Source organism: Bemisia tabaci, chromosome 7, assembly GCF_918797505.1.
Source record: "Bemisia tabaci chromosome 7, PGI_BMITA_v3".
In the NCBI taxonomy this organism is placed as follows: Eukaryota; Metazoa; Arthropoda; class Insecta; order Hemiptera; family Aleyrodidae; genus Bemisia; species Bemisia tabaci.
The window spans coordinates 18,963,908-18,983,518 of record NC_092799.1 but is presented as its reverse complement, the minus strand read 5'-3'; the positions used below and the strand labels follow the sequence as shown (position 1 = coordinate 18,983,518).

At 37.9% G+C, this 19,611-nt stretch overlaps 1 protein-coding gene across 4 annotated transcripts in view; it reads left to right on the top strand.

The window, feature by feature from the left end:
* Positions 1-13,446, top strand: part of LOC109029590 (maltase A3) — a 46,940-nt gene extending 33,494 nt beyond the window's left edge. For all 4 annotated transcript variants that reach the window (XM_019040098.2, XM_019040100.2, XM_019040099.2 and 1 more), the window contains exons 7-11: positions 2,772-2,970; positions 4,262-4,517; positions 5,574-5,769; positions 7,374-7,517; positions 9,134-13,446. In XM_019040098.2, the coding sequence (XP_018895643.1) occupies positions 2,772-2,970; positions 4,262-4,517; positions 5,574-5,769; positions 7,374-7,517; positions 9,134-9,257 (919 nt within the window). In that variant the 3' untranslated portion in view covers positions 9,258-13,446. The remainder of the gene's footprint in view (positions 1-2,771; positions 2,971-4,261; positions 4,518-5,573; positions 5,770-7,373; positions 7,518-9,133) is intronic.
* Positions 13,447-19,611: the final 6,165 nt, after the last annotated feature.

The window sequence follows — 19,611 nt, the reverse complement described above, 5'->3', positions numbered from 1 at the left end:
AACGAGGAGACTGCGGGGGTGGGAGAGGATGAGCACGCATGCATCGAGTTATTATTCAAAATCACCGGCAGGAATTTCACACAACACTTACAACTTCGCACTCGGAAGTTTGGACGGTTCGAATTTTAAAGTGCAGCTGTGACTCTCTGCGTGAAACTTTAAAGTTCATTCATTGCTGTATTTTTCGAGTTTAGGCCCCCCTCCATGTACTGCCGTGCTCAGTATACATGCCGTGTGAGCGTTCGAATGTTGCCTTTCCTGTCAGAAAATATTTATTTTAAAAGAAAGTAATGAATATTTTTCTTTGAAATTTTCAGACTTTTAAGATAAAAATAAGAACAAAATCCTCTCAAAAATCGATAGCAAAATGTTCACAAATTTTTCCCATCTACTTACATTCAAATTTTTGTACGCGAATACATTTTTCATGTGAGTCAGTTCGGAACTTTGCCGAGAACCCCTCTCCCCCCCTCTCTCCCCCCTCTCCCCCCTTTCTCTCCCTTCCCCTCTCTCCCCGTCTCATGAAACTTGGACCCTCCTTACCCTTACCCTCCAGGGGCACCAACCCCCAAGACTCGGTTATTGCTTCATGGTACGCACCATACAAGAGGGTTTGCCATTCTAAGGAAAATCACTAAATGGACATGCAAATGCTGTCCTTCTCTTGGTGAAAAAATTATGTTCCAGAAAAGTTAAACATCTTTTTCATTAAAATTTTTAAGACACATTAGATAACCTCGTGATTGAAATTTTGTGAAAAATCCAAAAAACATAAGTCCAAATTATGAAGATAACCAAGTTTTTATCACCAGAAATTTGGAAATGTTTGATAACCACACGACGCTTTTCTACACTGCCGTGCTAAGGAAAGAGAAACGCCGTATAAGCCATTATGCCTTGCCAAATTTCCTTTGATAAATCACGAATTTTCGGGGAAATAACTGATTAATGTGAGCCTTGGGGCAACCGTGATTTTAACTCCATTTCCCGTTTCCATTTTAAAATCTATGAATATTTATCTTTCAATTTTCCAAAAATTGTGTCGGTAATTTGATCGAAACTATCCAAAAATTTCAAGGTAAAATATGCATAACTTTCTTCGAAATGATTCTTTCCTGAGAGGCAATTTGGCAACACTCGATTGCTCATACGGCGTTTTTACTTAGCACGGCAGCATAGCATAGCAGAGGTCTGCGTTACATTCTGCCGTGCTAAGACAAAAACGCCGTATGAACATTCGAGAGTTGCCAAATTTCCCCGCCTAAAACGTGTATTTTTGATGAAAGTTATGCGTAGTCCTCCTTGAAATTTTCAAAAGATTTAAATTAAATGTGAACAAAATTTTCTGAAGAAGTTGGAAAAAAAGTATTGACAATTTACCCAGTAAATTCGATTTTTATTAACGGAAATATGGCAATGTCTGAAGGTTCATACGGCCTTTTTCCTTAGTACGGCAGCATTTTTGTATGTATTTCCACGCACAATAAGGGGGAAGCGCATCGAGCCAAAATATGCACGCTGCAATGTTGCATCTCTCCTGATTATACAACCGCTGCGCGGTGAATGACCGATAATAGTGGATTCCAAGCATGTTTCCAATGATAAATTACAGTACTTAGTTGCGATTTCAAGGACCGAGATAATTTGAATGGTTCTTACAGTGAGTAAACTGAAAAAGATGAAAACAAGAAGCACTTAAAAAATTGCTTGAACTTATCACCTGTCACAACCGATTAAAGCTCTCTAAGAAGGATGGGGTATTTTCTTATCCTTCGAAATTCACGCTCCCTTGAGAGAGCTAGTAGCCAGTGGCGAGACGTGAGTGATCGATTATCGATATCTCCCCATCTGAAGCTGTGGTAAAGAATCGATTATTAAGGGTTCGTCGCAAGCACCCTGTTTATCGATCCTTTTCCATAGGATTAAATGGCAGATCGATCTATATATCGCAAAGCACACCTCGCCACTGCTAGCATCTCGGAGATTAGCGATGATGGACTCTTAGTGAAACAAGGGTTTTGCATAATTGAACGAATTTAAATCAAAAGAAACTATATCAATTCTAACATGAGCCCCAGGGTCCATAAGAATACATGCATAGCAGGGCTCATGTCACAATGGATATAGCTCTTTTTGATTTAAATGTGCCCAATTATGGCAATAGCTAAACTCCGAAAAAATTCATCTCTATTAAAGCCACTGTGGACTCTCCGTCAAGGTTTACTTTTTAGTTGAGAGACTAATCAACATAATTCTTTGAAATGTCCGTTCGTTTTCTTCTCTGTTCGAAGAATATTTCAAAAAAATTTACAACAATAGTTGCATCTCGCTTCCTTTCGGAAAATTAACATAGCAAAAATTTTGATAACTGAAATTGAGCGTGGTTTCTGAAATTGAGGAGCGTGGTTTCTGAATTTAGGTGGCAATGCGATCTTTCCTTCACTTTTTTGACATTTGGACCACGTTTAGCAGAAAGGAACCAAGCCAAATTTAATTGGACAATTTAATTTTTCCAAGAGAATCGTTTGTGCGGATTCCTTTGAAATTCATAAGGAATTTGCTACGGACCATGCAAAAAATTCGATGAAATTTGCACAAAAATCTGCACGATCGTTTTTATGTTAAAAATTCAATTGCCCGATTAAATTTGGCAATAGCTGATGTGGCTTGGTTCCTTTCTGCTTAACGTGGTCCATTTTTTTTTAAAGTGTTTCAAGTCGAAACTATTTTTAATGACGTAACAACTTACATTTTTCCATTTGCCTCATCAGGTTCATGGCGACGGAAGCGTACTCAAATTTAACAAACACGATGAAATACTACGGAGACACATACTACCCTGGAGCTCACTTCACATTCAATTTCGGACCAATCACTGGACTATCTGCTCAATCAAACGCAAAGAAATTCAAAGAAGTGATCGAAAACTGGTACAGATATCTTCCAGAAGGCAAATGGTCTAACTGGGTGGTAAGTTGCCTCCGAATCCTCTTTCTGCTACGCACGGTGGATCGAGTCAATAGGAGATGTCGGACAAAATTTGGAAAATTTAAACGCTTATAACTCCGTTTATACAAAACTGAAAGTTCTGAAAGTAGTTCCATTAGTTTTCCCGTGAAATTTTCTTCTAGCACGTAGCACCCCTTGAACTTCAAAATGTGACGAAATAAACATCAAAATTCGCAGTTTCTGTCAAAAATTTCATGTCCGACCTTTTTAATTGACTCAATCAACTGTGCTACGTCTGAAGTACATCTGAGGGGCTTAAAGGACACGATATAGAAGTACAGTTTTTGAAAAAATTGAGATATTAATAATTCGACGAAAAAAAAAGCTTAGAATATTGAGAAAATCATTGATAAAATCCAACTCTTAAGTACCACAAAGTAAGTTTGAACTTTTTCTCGGCCAAAAGGTTCCATGTAATTTTGAACCTTCAAAAAAGTTGAACTATTCTCCCGTGCTAAGGGAAAACGCCGTATAAACATTCGAATGCTGCCAAATTGTCTTCCAGAAAATATCAATTTTCAAAGAAAGTTATGAATATTTTTCCTTGAAATTTTCAGACTTTTTAGCTCAATTTACGAACGATATCCTTCGAAAGATCTGAGGATAAATACTCCGAAATTTTCCTGGAAAATTGTGATTTGTCGAGGGGAATTTGGCATCGCCTGATGGCTCATACGGCGTTCTTTCTTAGCACGGCACTATTAGGAGGTTATTAGTTCACATCATTTCTCGGTATAGTGGTGGCAGTGGTGGATTGTAGAAGTTGACAATACTGGGTTTCCACCATTTAAATCGATAAAAAATATTGAACTTATGCGAGGCATACTACCTCACTTAGAATGGATTGTTTTACATACATCCATTTGCAGGAAAAAGTGTTGCCACTTTGCAAAACTTGGCACTAAGCGGCAAATTAGCTTTCCGAGAAGGTGCGCATGTAATTTCAGTGCATTCCGAAAACCTGTCTTGAATTCAGGCTAAAGTCTCATCATGAGTTTTCATTACAGCCAATAAATGTCGATGGAATTCCCTGGTTTCGGAAAAAAGGAAATAAGGGCCCATTTATCAAGAGACTCTTTAGTTTCAATCGAATAAATGGACGTACTTCTGCCAAACGGAACCATGAGCATTAAGACATGAGCCCTGGGACCCATAAGGACATATGCATAACAGGGCTCACTTCATAATGCACATAATTCCGTTAGGCAGAAATACGTCCAAATGATGAACGTGTCTGATTGGTTTGTTCCAGCTCGGAAATCACGACCAACAACGCGTGGCCTCTCGCTACGGCATCGACATGTTGGACGGACTGCACATGCTTCAAATGTGCCTTCACGGTACCTCCGTGTCGTATTCGGGTGATGAGATCGGAATGACCGGTCCCTTCATCCGGTGGGACCAGACCAAGGATCCCCCAGCCCTCAACGTTGGACCTGAACGGTATCTGAGATTTACCAGGGATCCCGCCAGGACTCCCTTCCAGTGGGCCTCATGCACCAGTGCAGGTAAATTGTCTTCAAATTTCAAAGACTAAAGAGGTCCAAATCGTCACTTTCCCGTCAAAATATCACAAGCGCCTGTTACATATAGACGTTATGTTGTCAGACATCTCAAAATTGTTTTAATTTTTCCTTTATATCTTTTTCAGACACTTTCACAGGAATTAATCTCGAAGAAATATTAGGTGAAATTTTCGAGTGATTAAATCCATCAGTTTTGTCTGTAAAAAATTCGACAAATTCGAAAAGATTCCCAACATAGTACCTAAGCACAAACAGCGCTTATGTTACTTTGGATGGAAGGTGATGCAATAAGTCCAGTGTGAATCTACATCGTTTATTACAGAAAACCACACACCGAGAGAAAAAATAACGCAAAAATTCAGTTAATATTGGAAATTATCCATGAAAGTACCTATCCAAGTCCCAGGTTGCGTCTTTGGTGTCTCGGCTTTTCAGTAATAGATTTTTCGGGCTAAAAACACAAAACGCATCAAAATTAACACGATGTGTTGGTTGGTTTGTAGCTTACCTTCATTGAGCAGTGTCGCAAACCTCTGATTTGCCACGTTAGGAGCAAACATGTCATACATAAAGTCTACGTCGAGAAGAGAATTCTTGATTGTATTGGAAAACATTCATTTTGTAGAAAACCAATTTTAGAAAGTATCAACGCACGTCATTTAATAATTTAAGTGAAACTCATGGTACTGCAAACCACATTATTAGTTGTTTTAACCAACACTGCTTGGATAGTGCGCCATTTCTGGGTTTCAAGTAGCAGCGTGATGGCCAGTTCGCCTTCAAGAGTCAGAGTAGGCAATGTGAGCGGCTCAGGAAAAGTAGTAATAGTTGCTTGAGATGTGAGTACGATCACTCGTTTTTAGCGAAGCATTTGCATCGCAGATCTACTCACAGTCTTCCGCACTCATTCCATCCAGTTCGCCTTCAATAATCTAACTAGGCGATAAGGGCGGCTTGAGAGTAGTAATAGTTGCTTGCGGCGGTGTATAGCCACTTCATTTCCCGTTTTTAAACCGCAAACGTTTTTTCATATTCCAGGATTTTCGACGAACCCGAAGACTTGGCTCCCCGTCAATCCTAACTACTGGTCGCACAACTTGGTCACAGAGAAGAAGAAGAACAGAAGCCACCTGAAAAATTATCAGAAGCTCCTGGCCTTGAAAGAATCGCCTGTCATACAGTTTGGCAACTTGAACGTTTACACACTATCCGATTGGGTGCTTGTCGTAACAAGGTAAGAATATGATGTGATTTTACCGGGAGCGCGGCGTGAACGATCGATTTATCGATCTCCCGATCTGTACTCTGGTGAAGAATCGATTATTAATGTGTTCGTTGCCAACATTCTGTCTATCGATCCTTTTCCATAGGTTTAAGTGGCAGATCAATAGATATATCGCAAAGCACGCTACACCACTGGATTTTACGAGTGGCGAGAGTACACCTCCTCCATGCATGGTGCAATAAAAGAGACACGTGATGTCCAATTGAATGGAGAGCGAAACTGATATTTTTCTCTCAACTGTTATGAGCACTCAGCTCGGAAAGAGAGAGCAACGGAAGTTTGCGATGACAGCAACCGTGGTCGATTTGAAGTAGGAGCTTGAGCGATAAAGTTCACGGCACGCTAGGTGTATGTGTGTAATCTCATGCGGAGAGGTGGCGCCTAGGCCTCATTATCTATTCGATGAGATAATAGAGATGCTGATGTAGATTTCAAGTGGAGAGTACGATGGATTTGATTTGATTTCAACCATGAAGTTTGGAGGTGTCACAATATCATGGCCTGAGGATTAAGATTAATTTATGACCAGTTGTGATAAAACATCGAGTGGACATGAATTCTATTCTGATAAAGGGTGCCTCCGACATTACTGCGTGTACTTTACGAAAGTTTTTTTCCGGGTAGGAAAGATAGGTATAAGGAAAAGGAAAAGAGAGGTGGGAAAATTTAGTTTCGAGGCATTTTTTCCGTTTTGTCAGATCAGAGTTAGTTTACGGGACAAATGGCCCCTCAATTTTTTTTCAAAAGAAGTAAAAATAATTTCTTGTTTGATATGAATTCTGAGGAATAATTTTGCCAGGTGATTTTGAACGGCAGTACTCGTTATGAAGAAAATGATGTTAAAGTAGGTATACACTAGGATATTTTGATGCAATTTACTGCATAAAAATATCGCATAACGCAGTCAAGAGGAACATTCTTAAGGATAAGTTATGGTGTGTTTAGAGAGGAAAGGGGGAAGGTGCTTTATCCTGGCTCACGAACCTTAAAATAATTTGGAGAACTGGAGAAGTATAACAGTATTTGATGATAATAAAAAAAAAAAAAAAAAAAAAAAAAAAAAAAAAAAAAAACTGATGAAACTATCGCGCTCCTCTTATTTTTTTGACGCCACTGGCTGCTATATCGTGCGATTTTCAGGCTTCCTCGAGATGAAAAGGTCTTAAATGGAGCAGCCTGATTTTTCAACCCTTTTGGCGGTTTTTTTCGTAAAACAGGAGGTCTAAAATTCATAAAAGCTCTTGAAAGTGCCACAGGTGTATTATAGGGAGAAAGGGGTTTGGTCTAAAAACTGCAAAATCTATGATTTGCAATTTTTAGACGACTTTTCAAAAGATATTTTGTCTGTGCGCAATTTAAGCTCCGAAATTTCATGTATTCGTTTGTGAAAATTGGATAGTATACGTGCAAAAAGTTCAGCACAGTGAATTTATCTTGAAACCAACTACTCTGTCCTCTTCTCTATACTTTCTCCTCAGATAATGATTCAATCGGGGTGAAAAGATGAGTATTGTATGACTTTTTGTTTCACGCTGTACCTATTTTCGTTACAGGGCTCTGGAAGGACACCCAACTTATGTGGTCGTACTGAATATCGGCTCAGAAATAGAATATACGACAAAACTAAGCGCTGTCGCGAACCTCCCTGAACAACTCAAATTACATATCTGCAGTCTTAACTGTGGGTACACGCCTGGGTGAGTGCTAATTTATTTTATGTCTTTTAAAGTGCTTCACTGCGGTTCAATACACAGCCGTATAAAATGGCTGCGGGAGCTTTTATTCACTTACCTCTGCATAGAAAGGTCGTCATTTTTCAGATCAGGAGGGCTCTGATTGAGATCACGTGACTACAATTTGACCTCTCAAGGGCATCTATTTTTACCGCTGTAAACAATAGCGGTGTCTGGACGTCCCGAAATTTAATTAAATTCTTGCGCCGCCGGTCGAGTAACGGATCGTAACAGGGACTTATTTTTCACCACTAATAATTGAACCAGACAGGATTAGAATATGGGTACACCTCTACAGTGGTGTGTGTCCATTCACGACGTAATAATGGAACACTAGACAGGGTATACATGCATCTAAGCGTTCTGATATGGACGTAGTTCTACCAAACAGACCTATGTGGAAGTGAGAAATATGGGGTGTGCTCGTTAGTCTCTGGCCGTAAGAGTGAATGAGAATAATAAAGCGCCAGTGACGTCAGCGGCAATGAAAAAGCGGGGGTGAGACGTCGACGTCGTCGTTGGAGCTCTTTAACTCATGAGCCCTGTCCACAAGGCTCTATTGCCCTGCCCGCGGCTCATGAGTTCCGCACTCAGTTGCACATAGGTCTGTTTGATAGAATGCAATATCCCGCTTTGCCAATTCTTCAAAAGGAACCACGCCCACTTTTACATTGCTTCTTATGCAGATTTCTAGAGCACACCCCACATTTCTCATCGCCACATAGGTCTGTTTGATAGAAATACGTCCATATATGTTTCCAGTTTAAAGTTCACGCAGAACTCGATCCGAGCTAAATAATCAAACGTAGATTTGGCGTCTCTCGTGAGAAGGGTTGGTTCAAAGGTAAAAATAAATCGCAGAAAATTGCGGAAATTGACTCTATCTGTTTTCTTTGTGGAAACAGTGCTAGATTACCTAACGTTCAGACTATGGATCCCTTGAGCCCTCTAAGCGTCGACTAAAATTTTTTGAAGGGAAAATACATATATATCGGGTCCATGGTATTGATGGCCATACTGCGAAACCACTTATCTCTGTTTGCGACTTTGCAAACTTCCTGTTATGTTTTTTCCCCTTAACGAAACTGGTCAACGCAATTTCTCGAGCACTTCTTGATTTTTTTCTCTGTTAGCAGAGATATCCTGCGACAATTTGTAGCTTTAAAATTGGCTTTTTCCTCTTCAAAAAAGTAAAATAGGATCGGAAATTTTAAAACACCGCAAATGTAGATACGTGGTTTTGCTCTACTGCCATTAATATATAATTTTGACTCATGCCAACGATATTCTAAACAAGTATTACATTCCATTACCTACAGAGGACGGATGCTTTTCGGCATAAGGTCTCATTACTAAAGGACGAAATCTGGATGAATCTATAAAAATTCATTTCAAACACATCAACAGTGTCATGATTATAAATCTACATGTATAATGTTATCAAAAGTATCAAGACCACTGCACAACGTGTTTAGAAATTGGATGTTTTTTTCATCTTGCAAACGCTGAATGGTCTCAGACAGCGCATCTCTGCATCGTCGCGATGTGTGTTTAACTTTAAAACCCGTTTTCATTTTCAGAGTTCAACTTCATACTGAGAAAATCCAGCTCCGACCTAAAGCGGGTATGGTCTTATCAACCCAGAAAGGTGTTCAAGCTAGCAGAGAAGCCGATGAGTCAAGTTCAGAACTTCAAATGGAATAATTGTCCTAGTGATAGCGCGAGGATGCGCATTAAGTATCATGGGTCAACAGCTCTAGCAAAACAAGAAAAGAAAAAAAAGAAGAAAAATAATGGACAAGATGTATATTGATATTTCCATTTTAGATCACGCGATGGATTAGAATGTAACAAATGTATGGTTGACTAATTTTCAAATCATCCATAATCAATGGAGTAGCATATATTCTTGACCACGAAAAGTCGGTAAAATATCACGCAGTAATACTATTCATTACACATGCCTCGCTTAAGAATTTTAGAAAAGACCAGTTCATATATCATAGGAAAGAAATTAATCCTGGAAGGATTATTTTTTTGTAGAACTTCGTCTTAATGCTTCATTGCAGTGCTATTTTGATGCGAAATATGAAGCGCCTTCAAAATGAAAGAACGCAATTTCGTACACCCGTCTGAATTCACCAGTGTTTATTCTGCATCTAGATTCGGGCGCCACGTAAAGACTCAAGTTAATACTCTTTCATGACAGAATGGGTTATTGTTCTATCAACTACAGTTAATTAAAATTTAAACTCATGAATGAGGCTGAAAAAATTTCACTCTCTAACAGTTCTGTTCCGAAAATTGCGGTGCGCCTCATGCATTCATACCCTTAAACAACAATTTTTTGTAACAGTAAACTTTTTCGTAAATCGTAATACTAATCTCATCTATTCAAGTTGAGATTCGGTAAAAAAAATTCATTTTGAAGTATTCTTAATTTTGCAATACAATCTTTCTACATAATATATGTCGTTCATCTCAATATGGTATATACACTGTGAATAGAATCTTATTAACGTAAGTAATGCATGTATCTTCAAGGCAATGTGCAGATAAATGTTTTAAGGCACTACAGTACAAAGAAATTCCAGGGAAATGAAGAGGTAAGAGTGAGAGGGACTTAAGTGCAATTACACTTAATGACTTTATTTGATAATGCATTAATTTAAAATGTCACCACGTGGAAAAAAATGCATTAATTTTCTTCAGAATGAATGCAGATTTTCTTTTGAAATTCTGTGTGAATTTTCTTTGTGATGTGGCGAAAATGTCATACAATTTTGGAAACAGTTCACATCCGTAAAAAAATTAAGTTGTCAGGTAAAACTTGGAAACATTGTGATGCATAAGCCCCTCTAGTTCTCAATCTTTGTAATAACAAAGTCAGGTATTAGAAAAAGAAGCTAACGTCAGTTTTGTTGATATTTTTCTTCTATTTTTTCTTTTTTAAGTCGAATGAAACGACCATCGTGAGGAAGTAAGTCTATTTGTTTAACTTTAAGAGTTTTAAGCTTCATCTCTGTGGGATCAGCCCAGGAACGCGGACACAAAATCATGACAGTGATAAGTTCGATTAGTATATGGCTCATAACGAACATCGGCTCTAGCTGCTTAGATTGCATGCCCCTGTGTCGAGCCTAAAAATTTCTAGGTGAAAATGCCGGGAAAAACTGGAAAAAACACCAGGAAAAACTGCGCGGATTCGAACAGAACTTGCACAGTACGAGAAACACGATGGATGACACAACCGGTGCATACTTCACGACTCAGCACTGAGGTAGTCCGTCCTTTCCGGCATTGAATTCGGAAACGCAGAGGCGGATCCAGCAATTTGGCAACACCGGATTCTCTCCATTTAAACCTATGTAAAATAATCGATTTTTGTCGGAGCACCTGGTTCATCCAAGAATATTTACATTTCCATAGGTTAATATGGAGAAAAGACAATGTTGCCAATTTGCTGAATCCGCCACGTTACCGCCACTGTGGCGGATTCAGCAAACTAAATCCGCCACGTTACCAGTAACAAAGCGTCCGAAGTCAATGACGCCACAAATGGCACACTTGTTAATAAATTGTCCATTTTTTGTCCTAAGAATTAGGATAGGAAGAGGATTTCAAAAAGATCTCAGGAAAGTATTTTTGATTAATTTCGTTTCAAGTTATGCCAGTCCTTAGGATGTGACCTGTTTTTTTTTCTGTAATATAAGTTTATTTATTTTTTGTTGTAAGCTATGCACTGTGATACGAAGAGTGAGTGCAGAGTTGACGGAATCATTTTAGTTTCATTTCACTGCAAAATTCTTATTTCATTGGATTGGAGACAAGCGCCTAAAGTTCAAGCTCTCAAAATGGAGAAATTTCGACCCTCGTGCAAATTCAAATCAACGGGTCCTTTTTAAAAGTACAATGCTTTCCGTTCCGTAATTCATAATCATCCACAGTCACATGAAAATGGCTTGGTACTCTCCTGTTATCAGAGTTTCCCCTTTGTCGCAGAAAAAAAATCCTTTAAGGAATTTTGAACTTAGTGAAAATTGTTCATACAAGCGCGGCACTTGCAGTGATTCGAAGTTAAAATGTTTTCAAACTACCACCCGAATCCATGAATTCAATCTTCGTTCGTTAAGCTTTAAGTATAAATTATTTTAGTTATTAAAATGTATTAATTTATTGTATTACATTAAGTCAAACTTTAATTATTTTTGTCGCAGATACAGGGAATAGGAAATGGCACAAGAAGGCAAATGACCAAAACAGGTAATTTAAGAGATTCCGTGCATAAATGACCCAAATTGATTTTTTCTTAACGTTCTTGATTTAGACCCTTCTTGATTTTGTTCCGAGAGAGACAGATATGAAACAAAAACATCAAATGAATTACATTTTGCAATAAGGAACTACTATTTGTAGCCCATTTTAGAGACATTATACATGCCATTGGTTTCCCTATGCATATATGTGCTTTCATAGGAGAACCAGAGATAGTGATCTTCCTTATTGCAAAATGTAATCCAAAAATATCAACACCGTTGATGCTACCGTAAAAAAGGAAATAACCTTAATTCTCATTTTAAAAGATTTATCATGCATTTAATTGCACTCTCAAAGAATATTATTATTCATTGTAATTTTCTTATTGATGTATATGTTTTACTGAAAACTTTTTTCCACGAAAAATGTGATACTCCTTCTAGTATCATTTCATTTGTAATCAAAGCTATAAATATTGGATATCTGAAGTAAGGCGAACGCCGCTCAAATGAGGGACAATAAACTTAAATATTACCAAGAACAATACATACTTATATCAAGTAAGGGAAATTGTTAAACCAAGCATCACGTTATAAAAGCTTGAATTGGCGCTGTCCTATTCCGAGCGTATATTCCGTATCCTTCAAAGTTAATGACTAAAAATACTACAAATTACATGGATCTGATTCAAATTGTATATACTTGTTTCATTTTGAAGTTGTGAAAAAGACATTCATTCAGTGTTAGCATTGGCTTGATTTTCCATGCCATGACAAATAAAATAGGAAGCGTGGTTTCATAACAAGCTTGGAAGTCGAGAAAAACTCACTCTCGTTAAAATCGTTACTTGATTAAGTTCCACTGATCTACAACAAGACTTTCAGTTTCGCAAATAATTGAAAATACAATGTACATACAGTGTATACTCCAATCTTAGTTAGTCAATGAAAAGAGTAAGGTTCTCCGGATATGATTTTCCTAACATCAGATATGACTTTACAAAATCAGAACTTAAGAGCCACCAGATCATCAGTGGCGATTGAAGCCACCTTTGTTGAACTAAGTATTTCTTATTTATTCGACCTACTATTTAGTTTCTGAAATGGCCGCTAGCCGCGTGATATAATAGTAACAAATTCATATAATGGATTTTAGCATTAAGATCATGTTTCCTTCTTTTTATTATTTATTTTCTGTGAAATTTTCTATTCCGTAATAATTTACTTTCAGCATAGGAACAACGTAACTAAAATGCGTACGTATCAAAAAGAGCCTAAGTACAACACAATTTGACTTACATGTGTAGAAATAAATAATTTTCAACAGACAATTTCAAATTTTATCAGAAATAATATTTTTTTGAAATTGAACGAAGTTTCGTGTATAAGTAAAATTGTAAGGAAAGAAAAAAATCGAAATCTTCACTTTAATTCTGCTTATAAAAAGCTATTGAATGCAAAGGATTCACTTATAATTAATGTAAATCTTTTGATAAAATTAAAAGATTGATATAGTTTTGAATTTTATTTTATTCATTTATTTATTCATTTGATCGCATTTTTCTGTCATTTTTGTTTTAGGTTTCGTCCGTCTTTATTTGTTGTAGTATTAGAATAAAATAAGAAAGTTTCTTGCATATTGTTCGTGCCTTTACTCATTCAACTCCATTGTTAAACTAACATCGATAGTGAACAAAGTATATCAGGTATCTCGATTGCGGTATTTCAAAATGACCATTACTATAAAATTGCTTTGAAAAGTAGAATGATAACTGGCCATACTGCTTGACTTACTTTTCGGTCCATAGGTAACCGAAGTTTTTGGTAATTGGAATCTGAGAGATGCCCTCCTGTTTCTCATGAAAAAGTCCTAGTTCCAATCATAGGCAGAGATTGATTAGTTTACTTATGCAGTGGCGAGGCGTGAATGATCGATTATCGATATTTCCCCATTTGAAGCTAGGGTAAAGAATCGATTGTTAAGGTGTTCGTAGCAAAAACCCTGTTTATCGATCCTTTTCCATAGGTTTAGATGGCAGATCATCGGTATATCGCAAAGCACGCCACGCCACTGCACTCATGCAAAAGTTGGAGGTCTGGACGGAACTAGTGCCTCATGTCACATATTCATTGAAATACTGAAAATCGGTAGGTGTGCACTGTTATGTGGATAACGGATTATGTAAATCAGGCAACAGTATCTGCATATGGTATCCGAATCAAAATCACTGTTCGTTGTTTCACTTGATGACTCATTGAGCCTCTTTTTAACCTGATGACAACGAATCATTAGAAAAAACAACAGACTTGTCTGTTTGGAAAAGGGCGAACGTAGAACGGGTTATTTCGAAAAGGAGACAAGTCCATTTTTCATATGAGCCCCACAACGCTAGCGTCCATACGCAGCTAACGGCTCTTCTGAAAAATCGACTAGAAATCTTTAGAAACACCCCGTTCAAATGAAATGTTTGTTTGTTTTTCCGACCGCAGTAAACTCAAGCACATTGTTTGACACGAGGGCGGTGCAATTAACATGTTTAATAATTGAGATAAAATTGAGTGTTTACATCATGCCGATAATTTTTCGCTTTTAATAATACGACTAAAGTTTCCATTTTCATCGCGAATACACATTTTTACCGACTTAAATAAGTCTGCTAGAAAGCATGTGCTCCTCTTCATAAAATGAGTCACCCTCATTGAAAAAGGATGAAGTGAGGGGAAAATTCTACCGACATGCGCCAATCAAATATCAGCCATTTTTCAAGTGTCTTGTGTCGATGTGATTATTATATTGTAAAATAAATTTTAATTTGCGACCTACATGAAAAGCCAATACTTTGTAAACAATCTAGGTATGACGCAATCGTACATTTGTTTCTTCTTATAATTAGATCACTCGCAGTATTATACGCAGTAATACCGTTTAAGATATTGACGGCTAATGTGCAAAACTAAATATGTAACTTCATTGCGATCAGGCTCGGACTGGCCATAAGGGCAATCTGCCATTGGCAAAAGCACCCCCATGCCGAAGCGCCGAAAACGTGCCCCTAACAGATAGCAAAATGAGAAGAGAAATACAATTACGACGGAGAATATATCCGGAAAATTTCTCAAATGAACGGAAAAGTGAGAGTTAGGAGTAAAGAAAGGTGCTTTTATGCATGATAGTGGTGAACAGAGGTCCAAGAACTACTTTCTGAGGCGTAAACAATTTTCTGTGAAATGTTCACCTTTTTGTTGACATTCAGACGCTTTATTGTTCCCCTCCTTCATTTGCTATGTGTGACTCCTTTAGAAGCGATGGTCGATTCGATTTTTAGACATACGCATCCTTTATAGACCTCTTGAGAGACCTTTAAACATATTTCTTCCTTTTCAAAAGGACTATTGATTAGGACATACCATAGCATATCTCGGGCAAACTTAACCTTCATTTATCTCGAAATTCAAAAATTTGAGACATCTAAAGTGCGTAGAGGTGATACAACAATTCGCGCGAGATGGATTTCCACATTGAATATGAAAAATGTAAGATACGATGGCGTGAGTCGTGAACTCGCAATGCTCTGCTGCATATGCTGCTATAGTTTGAAGCACCATTACGAATAAGACAAACGCAAACACACACAATATGGAAATAAAGCGAGGGAAAGGATGCGCGTTAACGACGGCGCAGAGATACAACTATTCTTACTTGATTGACGTCCGTGCTGCATCTGAAAAATTGATGACGCGAAGCGTGATCTCTCAATGCTCTGCCACATATCGACGGTGAAACTACCAAACCACGTATCTCGTTTGCGGTGTTTGAAAATCTACGCTCACATTTTATTTTTTTGAAGTAGACCAAATCAATATCATTCCTTGAAATTTTCTCGGAATTTTCTCCGCACAAAGAGGAAAAATCACAGAAATTTTCAAGACTGGATGTTAAGTAGTTTTTCATTTAAAAAATAAAGTATGACAGGAAGTCTGCGACGTCGCAAACCGAGATACGTGGTTTGGTAGTTTCACCGTCGATATGTATAATATGCTGTCAATGTGTCGCTCTGGTTCGGGAGAAAAGCTGGAAAAGAGGCCCGAACACATCTCTCCTACCTTCGGCTGTGTTACACACGTAGTGCTTGAAGCACAATTACAAATAAGACAAACGGAAACAAACACAACATGGAAATAGGGGAAGGGAACGGATGCGCGTTTACGACGGCGCAGAGATACAACTATTCGTACTTGATGGACGTCCATGCTGCATCTGAAAAACTGAAGGCGTGATGTCGCGAAGCGTGACTGCTATATGCTGTCAATGAGGTGTGGCTCAGATTCGGGAGAAAAGTAAAAAAAGAGGCCCGAATACGTCTTTCCTGTCTCCGGCTGTGTTGCTTTTCATTCTTTCTTCTTTTTTCAGGTTCTTGTCTGATTCTTTCTTAGGATAGATTTGCAGATCCACGTCTTCAGCTCGTATGAACCGCAGCACTGCCTCGGTTCTTTTGGAAATGATGGTGCTTGGAGGTGTCTAGTGACTTTAATTTTTTATGTTTTCTTTAATTTCAGAAGTCTGTTGGTTACTTCAATACATTATTTGCAATTATTACCGGGTCGATTAATAAACTTTGAATCTAAAAATGACGTAAACTTGTGCTGCTTTGCCAAAATTTTCTGAACTCCACTCCACGGAGGGTAAATGCCCTACCAGGAAATATCACATTACGCCCCTTTAACCAGGCAAGGGTCTACGCTCTCAGATGTGAGCTAGTCCGACCCTGATTGCGATGTTTCAAAATTTCAGGTACCGATTTATTTTTTGAGGAGAAACAACCTAACTTCATTGGGCAGATTAGAATTTTAGGCAGAACATTTTGCTAAAAGAGTAGAAAATTTAGGGAAGTTTTAAAGAAATTACGGTAACTAAAATTCCAAAGAAAAATGTAAGTCACTGTTAAAAATCAATGATTTACTCTGAGTGAATAGCCGGCGTGACAAAAAAATCCAGCGCGAATTTCGCGCCGCACTCTGAGTAAATGGATCAGAGCGTGAGAATCACCAACGTTGAGTAACAGGTGGTCAAAATAGGAACTGATTGTGAGTAAGCGTGAATTTCGCGCCGGGATTTTTAAAAGTGTATGGCTGGAAGTTTTCAACGTCGCAAACGAAGATACGTGATTTTATACTTTAGCTTTCAATAAATGGTACATTATTGGCCAAAAGTCAAAAGTTTAATTGTATTAAACGCAGTATAAACTTCAAAACGAAACCAGATTTTATTGCGATGCAGCAGTTTGCACTGTTAGGACTGTTGACTCATCATGCGAGTCTTTAAAATTTAATTAATTTTACAAAATAACTATTTATTTGAGTAAAAATTTGGTATCCCTGCCTAATATTAGAAAAGAGATATTGATTTTTAAAAATTGGAAATTACTTATCTGTAACTTACTTACTTACTTATCTATTAAAATAGAAGCATCGTCGGTCAGGATTACAAAAATGAGCTGCGTTAAATAGACGGAGTAAGAATTAAAGTATAAAAACAATTGTTTTTCTATAAAAAATTGACTCAGAACATGTTGAACCTATTGACTGTCATAGAGAAAAAAAGGAGGTGTTTGCATCTTGAGGATTGTTTACCCCGTGACGAATAGGTCGGTACAACATAGCATCGATATTCCAGCAAAATCCGGAATTCGAAGTATGAAAAATGGACCATGACGTCCGATTATGGGTATCACTCTTTTGGTCTTTTTTCTCATGGTACTTCAAAATTTTTAAGAAATAAATCAGCACTCCGACAAAATAATTTCATCAGAATATACACTAAAATAACTTTAAAGCCCGCATCTGACTCAATCAGACTTTGGTTTAATTCGAGCGGGAAGTTTGAATACAGTATTCAAATTCAAAGTAAATCAATGAAGTATATATAACGCTGCTTATCCTATTTTGAATAAAAGCAAGAAACTGTTAATGTGTCCATCGTTTTTTACGTCATAGACGGATCCAGACATTTCTAACCGGAGGGGCGGAAGAGAGGATAGGGTCTGGCGGCCTTCCTCCAGAAAATTTTCGAAATTTTAAAGCATCCAATTTTTACTTTGATTCAATTTCGTCATGAACCATTACCACCTGCAATCGTTCTTTTTCCTCCTTTCCTCCACTCCTTTCTCCTTTCTTTCTTTTTCCTTCCTCCTTTTTTTTGAGTCAATGGGAGGTGCGTACGCCCCCTATAACCCTCCTTGAATCCACTTATGTACCTATGTCATTTTAATTTTTCCATCGGCTATGATGAATTCAGAACCACACTCCCTTCCCATCACGCCTTTGCTACGAATGGTCGAAGAATATCATACTTACTGTATTCATAAGAGGAGATTGGGACCACTTTAGATTCTTAACCCGCGCAAAATTATTCACCTTCGTTCGCAATGCCCCCGCCTACCATCTTAAGTGACCCTCGATCACACCATCTTTCTTTATCGGTTTAACACTCTCTGAGCAGACTCGCAAACTTCTAGCGAGGCAACAATGGACATTTTCTCTTTATGAACTCTCTTGGCTCTCTCATTATCCCTCATTTTCTCTCTGTTTCTTTGACAACACATTATTCCTTTGTATTAAAGCCCAAAGCAGATGATTGGGACTTGACTCAACTTTTTGGATAGCTCACAAAGCACTGTTGCCGATTATTGAGTAACAGCAACGCGATGAGCTCTCCCCATTCGCTTGCTCGTTAATTTCTTGGACTGAGGGGATGAACCTCAGCAGTTAGCCAAAAATTGCAAAAGATGAGTCTTAATTAGTAATACTGAAAAACTGACGAATATTATCCATCGGAATTTTCACTGATTTTTTTCAATACGAAAAATTTCGTGAAAATATAAAAAAAAAAAGTTCCTTGGTTTTTCTTGAGAAAGTGTCATACAATAGTATATATTTTAAACTATCGCAGTTGTGATTTGCGTTTTGCGACTTTTATCATCGAAGAGCGCCTACAATCCACAGCGTATGCAACTCAGACATCCGTAAGGTAGGTATAGTTGTATCGAAATTGTTTAATGAAGATCGCCCTCAATTTTGCTTCGAACAAGGGGATTGGCTCATTGTCAGTTGGTTGAATCTAAGTTTGGTCGGAAGGTGACGAAATGACTCCTCAGGCTTTTTTTTCGTCTTCTTTTTTTCTTTTCTTTTTTCTTCTTCTTTTTGGACGAGGAAGATTGATTGATTTTTGTATGTACTTACTAATCTTCAAGATTCGGCGAGCAGAACACGATTCTTTGACAAACAACAAAACGAGTAATAAAACCATCATCTTTCCGACAAGGTTACTGCTTTGTCTCTGAGACACGCAGAATACCGAGGCGTTTCACTGCCCAACCTGGCACTGACTCAGACCGCGTTCTCTGCTGTTGTCATGAAAGCAATGAGTGCCAGACGCACCAACTCCTCCGTTTCCCTAATGAAAACATGTCACTGACAACATTATTACCGATCTCTAGTCCTTTTGGCGGCCCACCCTTCGCACATTTGGACGTATTCATGCTAAAAGGAAAAGTAAAAGCAAAACAAGGAAACAGTGGAAACAAGGCTAAAATACATAAGAATACACCGGACGTTTCGGTGTCTCACGACACCATTATCAACCTCTAAAAAAGTACAAAAATAAATAATAAATTAAAATCAATCAGTCTTTCTTCACCATGTAACACCGTGCTGGTCTCTTTTAATTTGAATTCATTTTTTATTTTTGTACATTTTTAGCGGTTGATAATGGTGTCGTGAGACATCGAACCGTCCCGTGTATT